General features: G+C 41.4%; 1 protein-coding gene across 6 annotated transcripts in view; it reads right to left on the bottom strand.

Annotated features, from left to right (window-relative positions):
* The window catches only part of mast3b (microtubule associated serine/threonine kinase 3b), a 38671-nt gene that overhangs the window by 9969 nt on the left and 4266 nt on the right, over nt 1-24436 (bottom strand). For 3 of the 6 annotated variants that reach the window (XM_019346107.2, XM_019346110.2, XM_019346108.1), the window contains 9 exons: nt 15660-15748; nt 12892-12964; nt 10632-10652; nt 10224-10302; nt 5540-5697; nt 4111-4186; nt 3632-3841; nt 574-675; nt 227-359 (listed from right to left, as the gene is read on the bottom strand). In XM_019346107.2, coding sequence (XP_019201652.1) covers nt 227-359; nt 574-675; nt 3632-3841; nt 4111-4186; nt 5540-5697; nt 10224-10302; nt 10632-10652; nt 12892-12964; nt 15660-15748 — 941 coding nt within the window. Of the gene's footprint in view, nt 1-226; nt 360-573; nt 676-3631; nt 3842-4110; nt 4187-5539; nt 5698-10223; nt 10303-10631; nt 10653-12891; nt 12965-15659; nt 15749-19872; nt 20414-24436 lie in introns of those variants that run through there. The other 3 variants (XM_019346109.2, XM_005453982.4, XM_019346111.2) reach the window with 3 other exon arrangements.

The raw sequence follows: 24436 nt of genomic DNA, 5'->3' as shown, positions 1-24436 counted from the left end.
CCGATCATTTAAAAATGTAGTCTGCTCTTCATCTAAGTCAGGACTGTGTATTTGTTGCATTATCATAAAACATAACAATAATTATCACCTACTCGGGGCAGCATTGTTACTTAACCCATGTCTGAAACAGGCTTTAAAAAAAACATCACATATGAGCCACATCTGAATGGAGGGGGACTCGCTCCTCTTCAGTGCGAGGCTTTGCTTGATAACTGATTAAATTTACCTTCTAACGGGTCGCGTGTGAGGCCCAGCTGGCTGATGATGTACCGCGGGATGTCCGTCTTGATTCCCTGGCCGACTTTGGCGTGGCCTTCTGCCGCTTCGAGTAGGTGGTAAAACTCTTCTGGATCAAACTCCTGTCACCAGCATCCAACAGCAGTGTAATTAATGCATAGTGTCAGGAAACTGAAAGGCATCCAAGATGCCATTTGATTTACTACTAAAAATCCTAAACAAAGTTATGTGCAGAGCTGTCGGCGTAAGGTTGCCGACTCAGATCAGATTTGTGTTAATAAACGATTGTTGAAGTTGAGAAACTTGGTATTTGACTGACAAATTTAGGTAGTTTACCAGACATTCGAGGAGCCGAGCTGGTCGAGAGATTATGATGAGGATCTTTCTGACTAGGTGGGTGATGACGGTTACCTCTTCACTTTCAGAGCGCTCATAGGCCTGGAAAACACAAGGAGGCGTCAGGAAACTCAACGCCACAGATTTCCAGTTTCAGTGAGGCACTGAAACGATTTGGGTCTGAGCGGCAAAAATATGGCTTACATTTACGATAAAGTCAGTTCGACCAGTTATTTGTGTGAACGTGAGGGGGCTGTGATTAAAATAGCTTTACTTTAAAAATGTTAAAATCGCTGAACAAGCGTCTACATTTTAGTCACAACTTGATCCCTGTGCTTTTAATCCACCGTGGAGGTGCACAAAAGCAAAACTGCGTCACTGTCATTTAATATCGAGAAACTGCATGTGCCAAAAGGATCATCAGGGATTATATGTCTAAGGGAAACCTAACTGATCCAACAGGCAAGTACAGTTTATCACCATTAGCACCATTTCATCCACCTCTGAAAAAAATAAATAAATAAAAACACAAGAGCACTGCTTTATGGGGAAACAGTGAAATAAAAATGAATATAAAATTCTAAGGAAGTGGATAGGGCTTTAAGAAAAACATGAAAACACACATCGCCTGACAGATTTACATCAGAAATGACGCCGCTTCAAACAAAGAGCAATTATTAGAATAATCTGCGGTGGGTGGGCGGAGTCTTCATGAGTCATTTTTCGGTTTCTTCTATAATAACAGAGAAACACCTTGTACTGGTGACGATACAGCAGCACAGCACACTATGCATTTGTGACCCAGTCATATGAGAGCTAAGTAAAGCTTCCTGCACGACAAGATCATTACTAATCTCAGCCACCTGTCAAATATGAGGATACAGACTCAAGAAAGTGGCCCTAAAGGAAAAGCTGCTACTACACCCGTCTACCAGCATTTCTGAAACATGAGATACTCTTTCACAATCTGCCAGGCTTCCTGTGGCTGTGATCGTCATCTCTGTCTACACTTAGATTTGTGTGGATTATATTTTAACCTGCTCTAAACTCTTGTTAAAGAGTTTCTATTGTACGTAACTGTGATACAGGCCATGTCTGTGCCTGAAATCACTGCCTAGTGCTATCCAGATTTACAGTGAGTACTGCTATACCCCTACAAAGTGCAGTATCCCCACAGTTCCTCGTGATCAACACTGATGAACAAAAGAACAGATCGATGAGAGGACAAAGAAAGTGGATTTTAAGATAAATGTAAACACAAAAAAATATTTAGCCAATAAACAGCCATTATTTTTGCTACTTAACAGCTGAGCTGAAAGAGGAGGCTCTGACAGAATCAGAGGATCAACAGTTAGCCCGGAACAGGCCTAAATGGGAGGAAATGGTAAAGGTTTTATGTATTTACAGGAATGAAGAGGATTATCTTCATCAGATAATTAATGATGCCATCGAGAAGTGTTTTTGTTACTGTGCCCTATGACCTCCTATGCCGGACAGAAATCCTACTGCCTAGCACCCGGTCAGCCCTCTCAGGATCCTTTAACTGTTCCCAGAATCAGGTGTAAATGTGCTGAAGGTGCTTTCAGTTACTGTGGTCCTGTTCTTTGGAACAAGCTGCCTGCTGGCCTGAGATCAGTTACAACTGTGTACAAATTCAAAAACAGACTTAAAACCTTTTTATTCACCCAGCATTACATTTGTTTGTTTTTATTTTGTTTTCACTGAAAGGTATCATTTTCATCTTTTTGTCCTCTTCTTGAATTTACATGTAATCAATGTAATCAATACAATTGCTACTGCTACAACATGTTTTTTGTGGCACATGGGAAAGCTCTCCGGGGGTTCAAAAAGGCCGTCCAGGAACTCCAAACACCCGCTGTTTCAGAAAAGCCCCCAAAATGTTGCATGACTCATCACACCCAAATTATAATTAGTGTGAAGTTCTGCCATCAGGCAAGATAATAAAATCAAGGACAAATAGACTAGAAAAACATTTTGTACCCCACAGCCATTAAAGCATTAAATGCAATTAAAGCATAGTTTGTAATTGTTATGATGGGACCAGTGCACAATCACAAATCCGAAGAAGTCCAGATATGGGAAATAGAGAGCAATTAATGATTATTAATAACTGTTACTAAAACGGGCTATAGTCCAGAGCATTGTTTAGGTGTTTCTTTCACAACGCTACTTTTTGTGCATTGCTTCCTCTAATGTACAAGATTTTTATAACAAATTTATAACAAAATGTGTCACTTTTCAGGCAACACCGCAGCCATGTATCCATGTGGAGGGCTGGAGCCTGCACAGCTGTCACAGGGTGAGACGCAGGACACCCCCTGGACATGTCCCCAGTCTGTCACAGGGCTCCCTGCATATACTACATGACAAAGACCCAGAGAAAACTTTCTGGAATAAACTTTTGCCCTTTTTAAAAAAGTGGCCTTGGCACACAAATCAAGTCGTGTGTGTGTGTATATATGACATTTGCTCCACTGTGCGGGAACAGACTTATCAGTTCAGCTGGAAGTACAGCGAGTTAGCCGTGCCTGCTGTCTGAAAGCACGCAGAGAAACATGGGAAGAGGTTGCTATAGAAACTAACATAACATGCATAAGACCTGTGACAAAAGTGCCTCTCAGCATCACTGAAAATTTCCACTAAGAGATCTATTGTGTGTGCCGTTGGCTATTACTGAAGAGGCATGCCTGATTGCACATTTCACCAGGGCTCAATCAATCCTCTTTCATAACGTCATCACACCCGAGTTAAAGAGTTCAGCATCAGTTCATCAGCTGCTGCTTAAAACCAGAGAGAGCATTTGGCCTGCACCACTTCTCTCATCAGTCCTGCAAGACCTCCAGTGTAACCGGAAAGTATTCACAGGGCTTTACTTCTTCCACATTTTGTCATGTGACAGCTTTGTTCCAAAATGGATTCAATTCATTAATGACAAAATACTGGTGGTGGCAAGTTACCCCTCAGCCTCCTAGAAGATACACATCAGCACTGTGGATGCCTTTTGGATGCACCCTATATCAGATCGAGGGTTTCTCACCTCGTGTAGCAGCTTGTCTAGCTTCTCCTGCAGCTCAACAAAGTAACGAGAGGTAACCAGGCCGTTCTGGGACTTATCCAGACAGTCTCTGACCAGCTCCACCAACTGGTGCTGGATGAAGCCCAACACCCCGTCAGCCAGCCGGAGGGAGCTGTCTGGAGAGTAATGTGTGACAATCTCCAACAAGCGCTCCTCCATCTGGGCTGTGGCCTGCAGGGAGCACACAAACACAGAGTTAGAACAATTAAACGAGCACTGATCATCATTTTTTAACCCCTCTCTACCAGCAAATTAAAAATAATTTCCCCAAATGTTGAAAAGTGGGTTTTAAAAGCTTGTTTAAAAGCACTTCTCCTTATTGAAACAAAACCAAAAAGGCTTCAGGACGCTCCACACGACCACATGAGAAATGCAAAGTGTGTTTCTGGTTTGAATAGGTCTTCGTTGTGAATGCAAATTTACAGATATCCTGTACGTACCTTTGGAAAACGTTCTCTGTAAACATGGTTCATCATGACTATCTCATTATCGAAGGAAACACTTGATCGGCCCGGGCTACGAAAAAGCAAAACACAACAAATTAGTATATTGCAACTGATCAACACAGAGACATTTATTATTTTTGTTGTTATTATTATTATTACTTCTACTACACAGTTCATTGCATTTCTCTTCTAAGCTATTAAACGGCGATGAAGGGTCAGAGCGGTTATGTCATCGAAGCCATCGCAGTTCCCTCGAAATGGCCAGCAGTCAGTTTAGTTCAATCCAACCAAACATACACACGTCTGCTCTTAACTAATAGCCTGAGTGTGTCTGAACGAGGGTTTTGAGGTCGGCATCAACGATACTTTTGATGCCAGCCTGCGAGCCAGCATTCAGGTTTGGTGGCTCTTAAGCTGCTTAAGCGCCAATCAAGGTGGATTTCGCTGTCAGGTTTTGATGTTTCACTTTAAGATGCTTCCGTACCGGCAGCAGAGGTTTCTTCTAGCCAAAACTGTGTGAATCATCCACATCAAACAATTAGTCACTTGCTGCAGCACCACTCCAGCATTGAGGCCAAAGGGAAGGTGTATTTTTACAGAGAAATCTTGCTTGATGAAGCTTCAAACAGAACAGATGGAGGGAAAACCTATCACATGCAAACAGACTCCCAGAGTCTTTTTTTTCTTGTCATAAAAGACGCCTCTGTTTTACTGGATGGCTTCTGCCCAACACACACTGCTGCAAAGCTCGCCACCGTTCGCCGCATCAGACACCCACCACCCTCGACTACAGTTCAGCAGCTATGAGACGATGATCCCCGAGGCGCTCTGTTAGCTAGCACGCCCACGCGCGGCACACCATGGTGCCAGAACACAGAGCACTCAGGCACTGCACAAACAGCACGGAGCAGAGCCAACAGACAAAAGTTGTCAAAAACGCACAGCTCTGCAGTCAGATCTCCACCTGCCTGCCGGCCAACGGGCATGTGCGATCAATCGGAGGCAGCTGAGGTGCCAAAACTGGCGCTTGAAGGCGTCTTCAAATCTGACAGTCTTTAAATACGTAATGATACAACGGAGCTCGTGTTCTGTAGTCGCTGTCCAAAGTTAATCTGAAATGTAGGTAGTTAATCCTTTCGGACGGATTACTGCATTTAATCTGTGTGAAACATTACACGTTTTTAATTTGATGGTAGAACAAGAAACAATCCGAGCAAAACAGAACAGGAGGCTGTGAACGGTTCTCCCATCTCCGTGTGGATCCTTCCGTCGGTGTCAGAAGGCCGTCTTAAAACAGTGACCCTGTCCTTACTTTTCACTTTATGTTTTCAGTAACTGAATAAATAAATAAAAATGGCTACCCTAAACAAAGTTTTTAAATTACACAGTTTTTAGTTTGTCCAGTTCTGTGTCAATTATCCACCTGAGGCTCCGAGACCGCGGTCGTACCACCGGCGAGGGCCGTCCGTCCTCGTCTGTTATGCTGTCTGTGCTGCGGAAGTGCTTGAAGATGAAGTGAGGCTCGTCTTGTGTCGGCTGATAGGGAAGCTGGTGGAGACGCTCCTGGGACGAGGAGGAGGACTGCACGCACAGAAAGAAATCAATCAAATGTCTTATAGAAGGTCAATCATCAATGTAAAGAAACCCCAGAAAGTTGATTCTGTTCATCTGCATGTTGTGGTTTCAGTGGGAGAAATGTTTTATCACTCATCCAAGTGACTTGAGTTGACTGCAGGTTTCCCCAACCTTATAAACACTAGATAATGACCGAAACCGGCACCATTGACTAACAATGGGTCGTGAGGTCAGTTTCATCATCATTAATATGCAAATTGTCACGAGCTGAGGTTCCTCCCGCTGAAAACTCTGCGTCCAGATGAAAAGAACCAAGTTTCTCGGAATCCATCAAATGACGAAAATACAACTACTTTCACATTTAAACATAGTGAGCTTCTTTTGAAGCTGATTTAACCAAAACACCAAGCAGCATCTCTTCAGCCCTCCTGAGCTACTTGTTTTGACATGTGAATAAATGTTAAAGGACAATACCCCATATATCCATATCTTTACTTTTGACCCATTACCTTCTGGAGTGCTTCTAAAGAGTAGGGATGGGTACCGGTATCCGGTGCCATTATGGCACCGGTTCTGACATAAACGGTAGTAACCAGACCGAAAAGCAGCGCACATTTCAGTGCTTTATTTCGGTGCTTTATTTCGGTGCTTTTTTTTTTTTACTGAGATGCCATACACTTTGGATTCTAGCCAATCATTTTACCTTTGCAAGCGTAGTAGGCGGGCCCAGGTACGGACGTTCTTTTAGAGCAGAGCTACAGATTAAAAACGCCCAAGGCGAAGCGGTCAAAAGTCTGGCTGTACTTCACAGCAAAAGATGCAAACTCAGCAGCCTGCAACAAGTGCTTTAAGCTGATACTGTGATACTGTGCAAAGGAGGTAACACCTCCAATGAAACACCTGGCGATGCGTAGCGTTTTTTTAAAAGCCGAGAAATGCGCTGTATTTGGTAGCTTGCTGCGAGACCTCACACCGTGCACATCTACTGCGGGTGTGGTGCCTGTTATCGGACCCGGAGTTAGCAACATCCCCCAAGAACCCGAGTAGAGTCCTGGCCCCTAGCCCTGCCAGTGTAGCAGAATGATGACGGATGATGATGGCAGCAGCAGCCGTTCTCCTCTGGGTCAGTAGCTTAATGTTGTTCGTGTGTAATTTACGTTGAGTAGGCTAACCACGTTATTAAATTAATGCACGTAAGGTGAACTAGCAAACACCGTCGTAGTTACATGCGGCTGTCTTCTTGTTTGATGGCAGATGCTCCCTTCACCCTGGCCCAAAAGGCTAAAATGACCAAAGAAAAAGTGGGAAACAGCTACAGCTACAGGTTTTTGGACAAAGTTTGTGTTTATTTCCATTGTTTAAGCACTGCTTCCAGCCAAGAGTGAGACCATATATGCCCTATAGCTGCAGAAAAGGCTAACATTGTTATCTTTTTACAAAAAAAAAAAAAAAAAAACAGCTAAACATGAGAGGTTTTTGGACAAAGTGTGTGTTCTTCATTCTTTAAGCACCAGTTCGAGCACCGTTGAAGCACCGGCACCGTTTCAAAAGTACCGGTTTGGTACTGGTATCGGATAAAACCTAAACGATACCCATCCCTACTAAAGAGTGGAAAAATATTTAAATGAATGCAAAAATGACTTAAGATTGAAAATCCCAGAGAAAGGATCTTCACCTCAACACTACAAAGGCCCAACAGCTTCCCAAACTGACAAAGATTTGCTGCTGTGTTCACGATTAGTAAAAGCAAGCTAAGCCAGCTTTACATGTTGATATATGCAGCAGTTTGTGTTGGTCACAGTCAAACCCATCGGCCCTGTAACTACTGCGGGCTGCTTTCGCAAAAGAAGAAAAACAACTAATGTTGCAATTTGTCAGTCCTGCTTTTCAGGTGGCATCACTCACTCAACAAGGTAAGCTGTTAAGACTGAAGGTCACAAACGGGTTCAGGCAAGTCGGGCAAAGCAAAGGACAACAGCAAACTCAAATCGGTTCTGCATTGTCAGCTTGACTTAAAGGATCATCGAAGGGGAAAAAATAAAATTAAAGCTAAGCTCGTCTTACAAGACAAGCACAGGCCTATCCATGTGCTGAGTTTTGGCTTCACTCGGGTTTCAAACCCTGCTCTCCCATGAGAAGGTGCTCTTTTCCTTTGCAGTACTGCGATTTTGGACAATCTTTATTCTTTGCATTTTACTAGCCCTACGACAGACTGGCGACCTTTACCGATGTGTGCCCTGCCTCTCGCACTATGATAGCTAAAATAGGCTCCAGACCACCTGCAACCCTGAACTGGATACTGATTAGAGCTGGGCGATAAAACGATAACGATATGTATTGCGAAATAACTTTTTCTCGATAGAAAAATTAAACTATTGCGATAGGCCTCATCTCTCTTGTCCTCTTAAAAGAATAAAAAGAACAGCCAATCCAAATTAAGTAGCGCAGAGCCGAACCAATCACAGCCGCAGCGTCACGTGACTTGTTACTTACAGCACAAGTGCCAAGGCGCACATGTGTATTTGTTTTTGCAGCCGGGCTGCCCAGGTAATGGAAGAAATGAGTGTGCCGACTAGAGAAAAATCAACCGAGAGGGTGACCGAAGGTTACCGAAGAAAAAACAGATAATGGTTCCAATGCCGGAGAGCTTCTCGAACGGAAAGGCCATAGAAGTTCCGTAGTGTGAAGGTATTTCGGCTATTTCAAGTCTGACAAAAAACAGAGTAGCGCGCACTGTAAATTGTGCCGAAAGCAAGTCTGGAAATACAATAAACTGGTGCATGCTCAATCTCTGACTGAAAGCGCTGATTCGTCATTCAGCTTTTGTCAGACTAAAGTCACTGTTAAAACTGTTTGAAAAGCTAAGCTATACAACAAGGAGAGATTGAGAATTTCCTTTTAGTTCTCAGTTTATTTGATATTGACAAAAGTTAGTCAATTTTGTCTGTTCTTCTGTAAAACAAACTAAGATTTATTTTTAGAATTAATATTTTGTTTCTAAGTGGAATTGACAATTTAGTGGTCTGTTTTGTTTGTTCTATTTTGAAACTTAAACGCTTTAGCGGCTGCCTTTTGTGTAGTTTGCAATATTTGCCTTTATTTATCTGGAACTGAAGTCTCATGTTCCTTAAGTACATCTACCCTGTTGAACTTATGGGAAATAAATATTTAAATCAAAACAAGCTGTTGATTATTTCACATTTCACTTGTGAGCAACGGCACATTGAAATCTTACAAATATAGTTATTTGGCTTATATCGTGATATATATCGTTATCGCCTGAAATGAAAAAAAAAACATATCGTGATATGAAAAAATCTTATATCGCCCAGCTCTAATACTGATGGATGGATGGATGGATGCACTACTGTGTACAACTTTAGTGAGAGTAACTGAATCTGGAAAGATCTGTGATCTGCTATGAGACATAAGAGTCTAGTTTCTTTTCAGACCACCTGAAAAACAACACACTGAAAGTTTATAACTGTTTAAAAGACCTAACGAATGAACTCAGTGATGTAAAATAATTCCACATACCATCTTTCAGACCAGAATATTCCACTTATGCATTCCTATAAAACTGATCAGGCACCTGTTAAGATCTGCCTTAAATCCAAATTCACAATGTACATGAATGTACATCAATGTATATGAATTTAGGTGGCCAAAAAAAAAAAAAAAGCCTACAGAGGCATTATTATTATTTGCAGTTATCTTCCATGTCTACCGAGGCACAGAGTAACATCTTTTCAAGCTAAATAGGGGACGGTGTCTGTTGCCGGCAATCTGTTTCATTTTGCGGTCCATGTGTCGTGAACAGAACGGGGCCAGAGGGGCAGCATCTGCGAAGTCTCTTTGTAAAGCCTCAGTATAAAGAGGGCAGCGAGGGCCACTGAAGAGCCCTATTGTCCCCACTGACCTCTGGGACTATCTATGCCCGGGTCGGCCAATAAACCTCCTTATTATAGCTCCACACGGCAGACTTTCAAAGACTTGGCAGACTGCCGCCATTACAAACTGTTCATCTGAATGCCGTCTGGTGACATCATCCAGTAAATACAATTACGGCTTTATTCTGCAATAAGACAATTCGCCGTCTTTTAAAAACATCTGGTTGAATCACTGTGACATCGTGTTGCTCAAAAATGCTGTTTAAAGCTACCAAACACTAATGTTTGTGTGTACTGTTAATGTGATGTTATGATGTTTTGTGTTTTGAATAAAGGCTGTCAGAAAAAATAAAAGTTCCTGAAATTATTTAAATTTCCTTCCCCTCATCTCCTCATTAATATGCATCCACACAGACTGTGTGTGTGTGTTACTTCTTACACTGAGTTCCACAGACTTGGAGAATGACTCACTGAAGCAGACGATGGAGGAAAACAATTAGCGGTTTGTCATCATCGGTCTTGGCATTCACTGTCCCTTATTGCATAAACCAATGTGCTATTTGGGCTGAGTGAGGTGTTAGAATCGCCTGGCTGCCATGTTGTGACCGGGGGACGATGGCGCCATTTTTTCGGGTGTCTTACCGAGACGGTGGAGCTCGGCGGATTGGTTCCATAGCCAGACGAAGGGAGGGACGCCAGGGACCATCGTCGGCCCTCGGCTCTGAGGGAAGCAGACATGCACGTTACATAAGCCTCAGCGGCATAGGCATTAGTTAGCATTTCATATGTGAAACCTGTTACATAACAGACAACGGAGGTGTCCTGTGACTACATGAGCATGAAATTTATGCCTTTTTTCCCCCACATATACATATATATATATATAAATATAAAAGGCCCCTTTCTCCCTCCCTCCCTTTCTCTCATCACTTGATTTCGATAGTCAAGCAATAAGAATTTATGAAGGACGAACATTTTTTGTGCAAAACACACAACAGAAAAGACAAGCTTTAGACGAAAAGACGGTGCGAGAATTGGAAAAGAAGCTACCTGTCCGCGCGAGCCAAGTGGCTGCGATCACGACAGCAACGGAAACAAGGACAAGAGAAAAAAACCAAGAAAGAGAGAAGCAGAGAAGTGAGTTTCAGTGAGTTTTAAGAGTCTTGCGCAAATGAACCCGTGACCTCTGGCATTCAGCTGAGGGATTAGTACTGACAATGTTGCCTTCCTTGCCACTTTTCATTTGTCCAGATACAAAGAGTGGAGCGCAAACTAAATTAATTTGAGGATGTGTGTTACATAACAGGAAGAGCCCTTCACTTAAAAGCTGGAAAGAACGAACCTGTAGATTGGACTGTGCAGCTGCAAAAAAAGGGTGGCGGTGGGAGTATGTTTATGTTATTTGGCATTTGCACGCAGAGAAATGATGCAAGGACTGCACTACACTTTCACACAGATTGTATGGAGAAATAAGTGCAGCTGCATAGGCTGAGTGGCAAACTTCAAGAGAAGGGCTCTTCCTGCTTAGGCCGAGAGTTTTAGCCTGAGCCAAAGGAAAATCACCAGCATCAACACACTTTAGTTTATCAAATCACACAAAAATACTGCAAAGGCGTCTGTCGTATAACGTAGCATAAACTCGTTGCCTTTTTCCCCCCTTAAGAGAAAAGCATACAACCCTGACAAATAGTGTTAAATAGATCGGGACAGATTTAGTAAATTAATAAAAAGCTTTGACTGCCACAAAAACAACAACAACAGCAGCAGACGGATTATACTCATGACATCTCTCCTTCCACTAAAGGGTCTCATTAAACGGTGACAACAGGACAACCAGAGCTTCACGAGGTAACGAACAGAGTTCTCTTCATGGCTGTGAGTCTATTTTATTGCAGCACAGTGACGGTTAGGAGTTGATATATGACACAGAATGAGATAATAAGAAAAGGATTGCACAAGAATTTATTTCTGTCGTCGGCATGAAATTAGAGTCAAGTCTAAGTTCAGCATATCAAGATAAGTCGAGGGCCATTCCTGTGTATATGAAATTGTTTTTTAAAAAAAGACATTACTCTGACCTTTAATTTGACTGGCTTATTATACTACAGGAAAAAATCTAAATATTTAATGATTAAATATTTACCTAGTGCCAGTCATTTTGTTGGTAAGCTATGATGTGTTCTCAGAGCAGTCCTCAGCACCTGAACCTGCTCATAAGTTTTTAATGACTGTTCTCGGGTGTCTTTAAGGTACTGCCTCACTTGTCGGCTACGCACGCCTGGAGCGAGACGAGCATGTTGCCATGGGAACCGGACTGAATGATGCGTGAGTAAGGGGGGGTACCCTCCATGTGACTTCACTCATCCTGCCGAGGAGTCTGCAGCATTAAGGATGGTGGGGAGCGCTCCCGGCTGAGTCAGCCTCAGTCACCTTTCTGCTGTTTCCCTCTCGCTGCTTTTATGAAGACCGTGTGCCTCTGCTCCAGGATACTAATCTCTCAGGAAAACCTCAGAGCATGATCCTGTGTTAGCTTTTTTTTTAGTCATTTTTTTAAGTGTGTACTTCGCTGATTTGGATTCACAGTAATAAATCACAAAGACGTAAGGCTAAACAATGGTCCAAGTGATTCAGAGGTCAGAAAAGACTACCTAACTCAATTCAGTTTTATTTATATAGTACCAATTCAAATCAACAGCTGCCTCAGAGGACATATCGTCAAGGGAGATATTGTAAAGACCCTCAAATATTAGTAAGAAACCCCAACAACTACACGACCCCCTACACTCAAGAACACAGTCTAAGTGGGAAAGAAAAGTTTCCTTTTAAAAAAAAGAAACCTTTGACAGGTGGTTTCTTCTTCTTAAAAGGGGAACACCGGACCAAAGTTGACTTGACTGATGTGCTAGCACCATTAACTTTGACCACTGTTGACCCTTGACATCATCCTCTACCAGCACAACCCCAACAACCTTCACCGTAAGAGTTGCCAGTTCCAGGAACTTCAAAAATACATCATAAAGCGATTCAAATTATATCTTTAAAAATACTCACTTGTTGTTGTGCTGATTTTACTTTGCATTCAAGTGTAATATGATGGATTTTATGATTATGTTCAAACTTTTGACACATAAGCTTTTTACTTTTAAGTTTCATTGTAGTATTTATGCCACATCAACATGTGGCTTTTTCTTAACAGCAGTGATGCTGATTAATGTCCATCATCCAACAGAATACAAGCATGATTAAAAACAGCAACAAGGCAAATACTAATCTCCAGGAGAACACCTTTTAAGAAGCATTGCCGACATACCTTCGGGCAAATGGAAAGTTGAGGAAGGCACTGGTCGACACATTTCGTGGACTGTCTAAAGGACTGCTGGTGGCTGAAAGACATAAAAACATAAATAAATAAAAGTTAGCACTGTAATAACACATGAGAAAATGGAATGGAAAACGCATAACATTACGTCTATGCAGTAACCTATCATCAGTGCAAAGCCAGCACGAATGGTCCAACATATCATTTTGATATTACTTTTTCAAATGTTGCTTCCAGTCTACTAACGCTCTTAATTCATGGAGAAGCCTCATCGTGCTTGGCTTTGTTTGAGTCTGCAGATTTGGGTACACTAGAGACCATAGTTTGTTTACATGCGAGCGTTGAGTGCCCAATTAGAGTGTGATTGCACTCAGTTATTAGCTCATCCTTAGCGTGATTGAGTTCAAAAGGAAGCACAGATACATACTGCTGTTATGAGGATACGAAAGTTATTTTTTCCTGCTGCTTCATTGCATTCAGGGGCTTTACAGCATCTGCCGCTGATTTCGAAAGCAGGAGGGTGACATCAAGCATCTCAGTATCTCCTGTCTCTAAACTATGTTACACTGTCATGATTTCTGTCAAGACATAGCAAAAGATTTCCCTCAATTTACTCCATTAAGCTGCGGCTGCAGTACAGTCGGCTCTATACCAGCATAAATTTGTCTCGAGCTAAATACTGCTGATATTTAGCTCAATGTTGTTCTATAAGTAGGACATGCTAGTGCTAGTAAGGGATATGTGCAGGTAGTTTAATTGTTTAGTCAACTAACTCATGTACAAGCGGTGCACCTTATTCGAGAATCACCTTATTGGTGCAAAAATGCTATTTTATGGCTGTCAAACTGAGTTATCTTTGGTATTTTTCATAAATTCAGCTAAAGAAATGAGAACATGTTGTGTGTTTTGTGACAGGCAGCTCGTAACAAAGTTTTAAAGATACAACTTAAAACTGGTTCTTCACTAAGTTGTCTGTTATTTGTAGACACAGCAGTGTTTCTTCTTCTTTTTTTTTTCTTTTTTTTAAGAAGACGAGACCAGAATTCAACCCTGGCAAACAGCAGCCCCCATCTGTCTATCTGTGATGTTAAGCTGAAAATAATTAAAGTGGGAAGCAATACAGATGCCAGCTGAGTGAACAAATGCTGTTCTGCAGTACTTAATGTAGAAAATTAACAGTTGTAGTCAGTATTTTTCAGAATTGTAAACTAGTCGACTAGTCTGAAATACAAACAAATAAGTGGTTGGCAGTCTTTCACGACAGAACTTAGAAAACACATCGATATGGAACATATCGAGGAAAAATGTGAGGTCATTTTAAATTTGATGGCAGCAACACATCGCTAAAAGTTGGGAGGGGGCCACATTTTCCACTGTGTAGCATCTGCTCATCTGTTAGCAACAGTGTGAAACCGTCTGGGAACTGAGGACACCAGCTGCTGGACTTTTGGGACAGGAATGTTCTCCCATTCTTGTCTTATACAGGATTATGTTTGCTCAACAGTCTTGACTCTTGTTTAGTGTATTTTTCATGTCATGATGCACCAAATATTTTCCAGGCCGGTCAGTTCAGCACCCAGCCCTTATACTCTGAAAAGTAAGTGGTTTAGTATTGTATTGATGAAATATGGAAGGCTTTGTAAGAGAAAGATGTAGTCTGGATGAAAGCATATGTTGCTCTAACACTTGTTAATACCTTTTAAGACTGATGGTGCCTTTCCAGATGTGCAAGCTGCTGATTCCATAGACACCAGTGAACCCCCCCCCCAGGCTTTTTGAACTGAGCACTGATAACAAGCTGGATGGGCCCTTTCCTCTTCATTCCAGAGAACATGGCATCCATGGATTTCTAAAATCATTTCAAATTTTGATTTATCTGATCACAAAACAGCTTTCCACTTTAAATGAGCTTTGTTCCAAAGAAGACAGTGTTGTTTCTCAATCATGTTCATATATGGCTTCTTCTTTGCATGACAGAGTTTTAGCCTGCATTTGTGGATAGCACAAATGATTTCTGGAAGTGTTCTGAGCCCATGTAGTGATTTCCATGACAGAATCATGCATGTTTTTAAAGCAGTGCTGGCTCAGGGCCTGAAGATCGCAGGAATCCAATACTGATTTTTTACCTTTTGAGATTTCTCCAGATTCTTTGACTTGTTTGACGATATTATGTACTGTAGATGATGATATAATTGAAAGTCTATGTAATTTTACTTTAGGGAAAATTATTAAGAAATTCTTTCACAATTTCTAGATGTGTTTTTGCCAAATGATGAACCTCTGCCCATCTTTGTTTCAAGATGCTCTTTTTATACCCAATCGTGTTACTTGCCAATTACCCTAATTAGTTACAAAATGTTCCTCCATCTGCTGCATTTTAGCACCACTGACTTTTCCAGCCTTTTGTTGCTGCTGTCCCAGCTCTTCTAAAACACTTTGCTGCCATCAAATTCAAAATAAGTTCATATTTTTTCGTGAAACAGTAAAATGTCTCACTCTAAAAATCTGATATTTTCTCTGTTCTACTGTGTTTTTGAGATATGCAGATGATTGCATTATGATTTTATGCACATTTTACGTAGCATCCTGTCTTTTTTGGGATTGGGGTTGTACAACTCTGAACATCCTTCTTCTCAACGCTGGTAAGGTGAGATGGAAACAAGCAAAGCAAACGCTTCTATAGCAGCATTTCACACTTTCATCGGTTTGACTGGCCGGTGCAGTGCCGAGATTTTGGAAAACACTGAAACAGGTCTTACCAGTTTGGAGTGAAAGTGGGGAGAGCGGCCGGGAAAGCGTAGGCGACGGCGTCCCGACACCGAGGCTCTTCCTGTTGCTGCTGCGACAGCTGGAGCACAAACAGCAAAAAGAGAAACCTCAACAGCCTGTCACAGTCAAAACATATCACTTATCTGCATCTGCCATCACAATTTATATACAAGTGTTTCTGTGGTATATTTGAATATTAAGTGACTGCTGTATTCTGCAGATGAAAATAACCTAACGTTGGCCTCAGTAGGGTAATCCGTGCCCTGCAGGTGTATTAGCATGCTTGCAAATTGGTTGCAGTGTTACGTTCATGATCAGTGAATAACAAAGCTTTATTTCTTCTCATTATGTCCTCAACAAGGTCTCTTTGAAACCTGCAACTTTCTCACTTTTAAAATAATGACAGCAGCCCCACACTTTAACACAGAGCACTGTATGAAACAGGCTGATAAAACCAGCAGCTCTTTTAACTGATGGGAAGAAGGATAAGGCAATGCCAGAAAATAATAACCTGTTGGTTTCCTTCAAAGTGAGCGTAATCGCTGCTGCCATGACTTCTTCCACCTATAATTACAGGTCTGAGTCATCTGAGTCTTCCAGTGTTTCAGATTGGCTTTAAGTATGTGTGTTGAGCAGCAGCTTGTCGACACAAAAGCCTCATGACAGTGTAACTCTGAGGAGATTAAGCAGACACTTGACCTCTATCGTAGCAGACCGTTATCCTCCAAGCTGTGACGGTTGAAAAAACACTGAGTAACACCAAAACATGTCTGTTTTGTGTGCACACTGGAAGGAGAAATGGGGGTAAATGGTGCTGTGGGGATACTGGACATCCGAGTCCTATCCTCATATAACTTCGTATTTTAAAAAATAAACATAGCGATATTCCTTAAAAACACGTCTAAATTTGTTGTCTGTGTTTACCATCTTTAGGATGTCCTTACATTTTTAATTTCATTTCAGTATTTTTTTAATGTTTCTTGCAATTGCCTGTTTGTTTTGAAGGCAGAAATTTCCATCGTTAATTAGCAAAAAGACCTTTTTCATACATTGCTGCACATGTACTGCAGGGGCCAGCCTATCACGGGGCTAACTCAGAGCGACAGAGAGACATTCACGCTCACCATCACACCCACGCCCAATTTAGGATTATCAGATGACCTAACATGCGTGACTTGTGACTGTGGGAGGAAGCCCGAGTAAAACCACGTCGACATGGGACCAACATGCAAACTCCACACAGAAAGGCCTGCACTTTAGGTCATCTGAAGGTCATTTTCTGAACCCTGAGGCTTAATTTTTTACTGGTTTAAACACAACCAATAAACAACAGTGTGGATGGCGATTCTTGACCACATGGGTCTGAAAATGATCTACTGTACTGTCTTTTGTGCAAGATTGGAAGGGTGTTTAGTATTCTGTTCAGTCATAATGTTGCATCTGTTAGTTTTATTAGTATTTCTTGAGATTAAATGAGAGAAAGAAACTAAAGAAAGTATATCCCTTTTTAAACAATAAGTTTCCAATATTTAAATGCTAATACTAGTAGCAATGATGTCAGGCAAGTAAAAAATAAACAGAATGCCAATGTATCACCACAGTTCACAGGTTACTGCACAGAAAATAACAAATGTGACCTTGATCTATATCACAGTTTGAGAGAAAACCCGTTTGATGATCAATTGTGACCAGTGCTGTAGGAGAACTAGCAAGTCTTGAAAATTGTAGAAGGGCAATGAAATGAAATTATTTCAGCAGTCCTTCAGCTGAATGAGCTATTATAATTTTTTTCTTTGGGCTGCTGCCTTCAGAGGTCACCACAGCAGATCATCTGCCTCCCTCTCACCCTATCCTCAGCATCCTCTTCTGTCGCACCAACCCTCTGCATGTCCTCCATCCCTACATCCATGAGCCTCCTCAGAGGTCTTCCTTTTTTGCTTGGCAGCTCCATCTCCAACATCCTTAGTCAAATAATTCCACTAGCCCTGCCCTGCAGATGTCCAAAACCGTCTCAACTTTGCCTCTCTGTCTGTCAACCTGAGTTGTCCCTCTGATACCAATCTTCTCCATCTTTATCTCTGCTTGTCTTCCTGTCAGTGCCACCATCTTCAAACAATCCTCAAATGGTAAATGGACTGGTTCCTATATAGTGCTTTTCTACTCTACTGAAGCACTCAAAGCACTTTATGCAACATGCCACATTCACCCAATTATGCAACCACTTTTTTCCACACCTAAGTGCTTTCTGTCTAACATTCATACTCCGATGGATGCATTAGAGAGCATCTTTCTGACCTCTACACTTCTCCTTCAGCACCCTCAGAGCAAACATGCTCTTTTTCAGCATGAAGCCATAGTGCTGCTTCTCTTCTTATCTACCTTTAACGACTCTTTCACCATATCTTGATAGTATGGCTCATAAACTCTATCCATCTGTAATTACTAAAGTCCTGCACATCATTCTAGAAAATCGGTATCAGTACACTTCTTCTCAGTTCCCCAGGCATCCTCTTGCTCTTCAAGATTGTAATTACCAGCCTGGTTAAAAATACCACTGCCCTCTCTCCTAGACATCTGCATACCTCTACAGGTATGCCAGCTGGACATGCTTACATAACCACCTTTTCACTCTTAATCTCCCTTCACCGCTGCCCTCACTTCTCCTCACTAATCTTCTTCACTTGCTTTCCTCGATCTGTCCTCAATCTCTCAGTTCCTTGACTCATCAGGTCGTTTAAGTACTCCTAACTTCTCTGCACACTCCATTCACTCGTTATTACATTTCCATTTCGGTCCTTTAATCACCCTAACCTGCTGCACATCCTTTCAATCTCAATATCTCCACCTTGCTCTTGTGTTAACCCAAAACTATTGATGAGCTAATTCTTTCTTTACTTTGTTATTTTTACCTCTTTTCTTTTTTTCACACTTACCAAAAATACAGCATTCATAGCCCAGTACAGATGAGCGTTAAGAACCGCAGCTTGTGTTTTTTATGCGTTTTGTTTCTTTTCTCTGCCCACTGGAATTTAACTCAACCAGTGAGATAATTTCCGCCTTCAGAGCACCTCTGCCTTGAGACGAGTTTACGTAACTACAACTGTAATCTGCAGGCAAATGCATGACACATCAGCATGACAGATCAAGAGAGAAAACTCATGAGAGCCACAATCCAAAAAGGATGCCCTTCTGTCACTGGACTCAAGCCTTAAGGGGGGTGTGTGCACACTGACCGCAGCAGCCGGCCCAGCTTGGTCAACAGATGTCCAACACTGTGTGTGTGTTTGAACAGGAAAAAAGGAGGGAATACTAAATAATACCCTAAAAGGAGGAAATCTGACATTTCAAAGTTGCTGGTCCAAGCACTCCAGTCCGAATTTATGATGCAGATAAAATGAAGCAAAGACCTTCTGATGTTTTAGAAGATGAATCGAGAAAAGTCACCTGATTAAATAACTTCTGGCTGCACTGATAAAAAAAATCTCAATATCTAAGATGTCCAGCTGCAAATTTAAAGTATTTGATGGCCAGAGGGGCTCTTTCAGACTGTGCCGGGCACATTCTGGGGAGCATATCAATCACTCAGTGACACTAATCACTAGTGATCCTGTGTGACATCCTGCACAAGGAAGTTAACAGGTGCAGACCTTATCTCCAGTCAGCCAACAGTAAACACAATACATTACACCTAAACATGACTTCCAGGCAGTCATTATAACCCTAATCCCAAATCCAATGTGGAGCACACCAATCTAAACAGAGATCCGCACATATAATTTCATTATTTAGTCTGGCACATCTTTATGTGCCAGCTGCAAAGTGCATCCACTGACAAACACATGCAGACCTGCTGTCATGCTACATCCAATTTCAACAAAGGAAACTGCACACCGCGCCTATTATTTTAAGCTCCTGCCTCTGAGAATATTGGCTTTATAGCAAATATTGTCTGCAAACAGCTTCAGATACGATGTTTTCTTCATAACCACAAAAACAAAAGAGTTACAGAGAGCAAACACTGGATTAAAGTTCAAGCGATCGGGTTGCTGATCTGAAGCAGCAGCTAGCTCAGGTTGTTAAACGTAAACGGAGACGTTTGAGAGTGTTAGGGAAGACTAACGTAATCGTATGTGGTAGCTTTTAAAGACTAAATAGCTATGTGGGCTAGTTTCAGCCTCCGGTATGTCAACTTCTGATAAGTACCTCTTTGAGCGCTTCAGTAGAGACACCGAAACAAAAGGGGACTTGCTCTGGCTCGGCACCGCAGACCAGTGAATCGGATCCGACATGCTGGAGGATTTTCTTGCATAACCCCTCGTTTAAAGTTTATGCTGGTTTCAAAAAACACAAGCTCTACTTGATATGAAATCCGCTCCCCCTCCAGCTGCTCCTGCTGCTGCTAATACTGCTTCTCTCCCCACCATCGTCTCTGCTTCTTCTTCGTCTTCTTCTTCTTCTTCTTTTCGGCGGTTCCGTTTGTATTCAAGCCGGAGTCAGACCGCCTCGTGCAGTCCTAACATCTCAGCCGTCACATCCTCCGGTCTGACGGAAAGCGCTACCCCCGGGACATCACGTCCTTCGCGGCTTGTCGGTTAAGTGATACCGCTGAAAACAGCCTCTCAGCCCGCGGTACTTTGTCCACACCGTGTCCGCTCGCTGCGTGTCTCTGCGCGTGAGGAAGCTGGAGACATGCTGCGTTCAAGCGCCGCTCGTTACGTTCGCTACGCACTGCCGCAAAAGTCTGCTGTAGTTTTGGGGCTTTTTAACTGACCTGTGTCTTTGTCGATTTCTTATATTATCTAATTCTTACAAAACGGTATAAAATTGACAGTGGCAATCCCTTAAAACCCTGACAAACAGTTCTGAGTCCAGTTATATTCCCATTTGCAATGGTTTAAAAATTTATATATACTGTATACATATTCATTTTTGTGTGCAGCACTAGATTTAACAGCTCTTTCCCATATCTCCACTCTGTCCTCATCCATAAAGTGCTTTAAAACTTGAACATTACGGCTAACAGCTGGATCTTCTAGTTTTAGTGCAGCTAGACAAACAAGGAAGAGCCAATTACTGCTAAAGAGACAGACAGTTAAAGTGGACAGTATAGCCTTGATTACTTAACATGAAACTCATTGTTGGAGCCAAAGACCACAGTGTCTGTATTTCCCCTGAGTTATTGGTTCTGTTATTAGTTAGCTAACATAAATAAATGCAAATTTATTGGCTTCTGTCCCAGCACAAGGTGGCGTTAAACATGTTCTAAAAGCTTAAACTTTAAGCACTTTTTTCTTAAATCCAGCTACACAAAGTTGTTTTGGTATTTGCAAAACTGATTGCTATTTCTGCCAAATAAATGTAACTGGGTATCAAAAACTGTGAGAGCATGTGGTCTAGTGTTTGATTTTATGTTTTTTTAAACCGTCTAAGAAAAAATAACATGCGTGATGATAGCATTACACACAAATTTTTATAGATAATCCTGAATGAGCCCCACATTCAAATACGCAACCATACTGTACCTCCTGATGAATAATAATACTTCATTTATGTGTGCTGTGTGTAGATATATATTTGTATATGTGTGTACTGTAGTTAGGCTGTTGTGGGGCAGGTATACTGTCATCAGTATCAACAGAGCTGTCTTTCAGTTTCAGTGCTTTCACGTGTATTGGACAGTAAACAACTAGAATAGAAGCAGCTTTGCCTAAACTTGGGATCTGTTAATGTTCTAATTATTGTAATTCTGTACCAATAATAACGCTTCACTTTAGCTAGGACATGGATGCACGAAAAGATAACATCGATGGCAATATTTTAGTGTGCACTGGATCTGGCTAAGTAATTTCCCAGAGTGGAAACAAAGGTATTGGTTTCAGTTATGGTCAGAAACCCAGCCCCGATTTGGTGGTCCCAGTGCTGACTACAAATGAGACATAGCTGGCCTGTAAGGCAATTTCTGTCTCTCTCTCTTTGCTAAAAATGCAAAAGTAATATTATTTGTAAGACTGAAAGTGTGAGTCATGTAAAGATACCAAATACATACAATATTCCTGTAACAGATTAATAAAATAAAGCTTTCAGTCATGCTGTTTTCTGTATGATTAATGACCCTGGGATTTTGAAACAGAGGTGGGGGAGAAGTGTTGGTTTGCCATAACTGCAGCTAAAGACTCTAACAGACGGTGCTGCAGCTCAGATTACAAAAGCAGAGCAAAGAAAAAAAACTGACACCACTGAAGACTGTAGGAGTAAAAATCCAAACCACGCTGAGTCCTACCACGCAAACGTGCTAGAAACCTGCTAAAAGCTGTTTTTCCTCTACTTTCTATCTTGACTATTTATAACCTACATTAGCCTGAGACAGCCACACTTTTCATATAGGCTTCAGATAGGTCAAACCTTAGCTTGGATTCTTTTAGTATGTATGGTTTTACCTCTCTGTGTGGAAGGGTATAATGATATAACTACGAAATTAACATAATATTGAAAAAATAGTTGCGTAAACCTGTGTGTAAACGAGACAGGACAATATGCAGATATCATCAATCCCCCTTTTAAAGTATTAAATCATAATAATTTGCAATGAACTGGAAAATGAATCTCTATTTTGCCATGTAAAGAATAACAACAGTGCAAGATCATTGTTACTTTTTTAAGTTTCCATAGAAAATCTTGTCCAAGTAGACCCAGAATAATTAAAAAGTGTAATATATAAAGAGAGCAGCCTTTATATGTTTTATGATTAGTTTTGCTGCAAACCTGCAAACTATCCTTTTATGATGCAATACGAGTAAACTTACAGATGCCGCTTGCATTCATACCTTGGCGGTAATTTCCTACAAAACCTGAAAGCAGCATAAGATGTTGCTGGGGTATACCATTAGGAGCCTGGTAGAGGGAAGTTCCAGATAAACTTATTGAATAGTGGTACATTCCACTGCACAAACTACATCCAGTACTTGCGCACTTACTCTTGGCTTAGCACACACACACACACACACACACACATAGATAGATAGATAGATAGATATTTTTAAAGCCTGGATTCATCACCTTATACCCATATGACTCCAGCTCTGCAACTTTTTGTTTCTCTAATTATACTGCAGCAAGTCTATTTAAAGTCATCATTAGAAGTCTGCATGTACAACAGTTATTTCCCGAGTGTTTTTGTAGTTAGTTATTTTTTACCTGACCTTAAAACTTCATTATGTATAAGATTAGAAGTGTCAAGTTAGAGTCTCAGACCAACCAGGCCTAAAAATAAAACCTTCTAACACTTCTGCACATAATACTAAAGTTACTCTTTAAAACGTAATCTTGTCATCTCCGTGACCCAAAAACTGACTGAAATCTTTCTTTTATTTTAAGCTAACTGTAACCAAGCACCTTACCTTGACAAAAAGAGGCATGTCTGTGCCTGAAGCTATCTGATAACAAAGATAAAATATTGCATATTTTCAGGCTTGGTCATTTCACTTTCCATCACTGCAGCTTTGTTTCAAGTGAAATTTTATAGATATTTTCAGTGAAATGACTTTGTTACCACTGGCATACCATTCGTGACTGTTAGTGTCTCTATGTACATTGTTTCCTATACAGTCTAGTCATTTTTCATTAAAGGCTTAAACATACAGTCGTGTGAAAAAGAATGTTTTTACAGGATTCTGAGCAGTCGTGTCTAAGCATACCTTCATCTGCTGTGACAGGAATTAAAAGGGTAAGGACAACCGATCATCAGCAAATGTAAACATCACCTCTATAAAAGCAGACATTTGTCAGTTTGCCAGTCTGGAGCATTTAGGTGTGTATTGACAAAGTGCCACATTCTTCCAGGAGTGGGCGTCCAGGCAAATTCACCTCAGGGTAAGACAGTGAAATGCTCAGAAGAAGCTGCTTTCACTTGCTCCCTTACTCACAAGGGGTCACTACTGCAAACAGCTCTTAGAGAGAGCCTATAGGGTCATTTTCAAACAACTCACAGCCATCGGGTTACAGTAAGAAATATTATTTGTATTATTCACAAGTGAAAACATTCAAGATATCTCCAAGTCGACCCAGCAAATTCACCCCAAGGTCAGACTATGCGATACAAACTGCAAAAAACTGCAAAAGCTCCAACTCAAACTCTACAGGCCTTAGTTAGTGTGTTACACGTTAAAGTCAATAACAGAGCAATTAGCAAAACACAAAACAAGTATAACTTGTTTGTGATGGTTGCCAAGAGAAAGCCTCTTCTCTATCAAAAGAACATGGCAGTGCAGCTTAGGTTTACAAAGCTGCCTCTAAACAAACCACAGGGCTTCTAGGATGATGTCCTAGAGACAAGACCAAAGTAGAGAAGCTTGGTCCCAATACACAGTATCATGTTTGGCAAAAATCAAACACAGCACATCAGCACAAACACCTCACATCAATTATCAAGCATGGTGGAGGAGGGGTGATGATTTGGGCTTGTTCTGCAGCCACAGGGCCTGGGCACCTTGAGGTCACCGTATACCAAAGTATTCTAGAATCAAATGTGAGGCCATGTGTATGAGAGCTACGGCCAGAAGTGGATAATTCAACAGGGCGACCCAAGGACAGCAACAAATCTATAACAGAATGGCTGAAAAAGAAAAGAATCGAGGTGTTAACGATTTGGTTATATGCTGGCTATTTGTGCACAGACCTTAAGAGAGCTGTGCTAAAACGTCTGCAAACTTCAGTGAGCTGAAGCCACGCTGTAACGAAGAGTGGGCCAAAATTCCTCCACGATGATGAG

This window comes from Oreochromis niloticus, linkage group LG15 (assembly GCF_001858045.2).
Source record: "Oreochromis niloticus isolate F11D_XX linkage group LG15, O_niloticus_UMD_NMBU, whole genome shotgun sequence".
Taxonomy (NCBI): Eukaryota; Metazoa; Chordata; class Actinopteri; order Cichliformes; family Cichlidae; genus Oreochromis; species Oreochromis niloticus.
The sequence above is the reverse complement of the archived record's forward strand: the minus strand, read 5'-3'. Positions and strand labels throughout refer to the sequence as shown.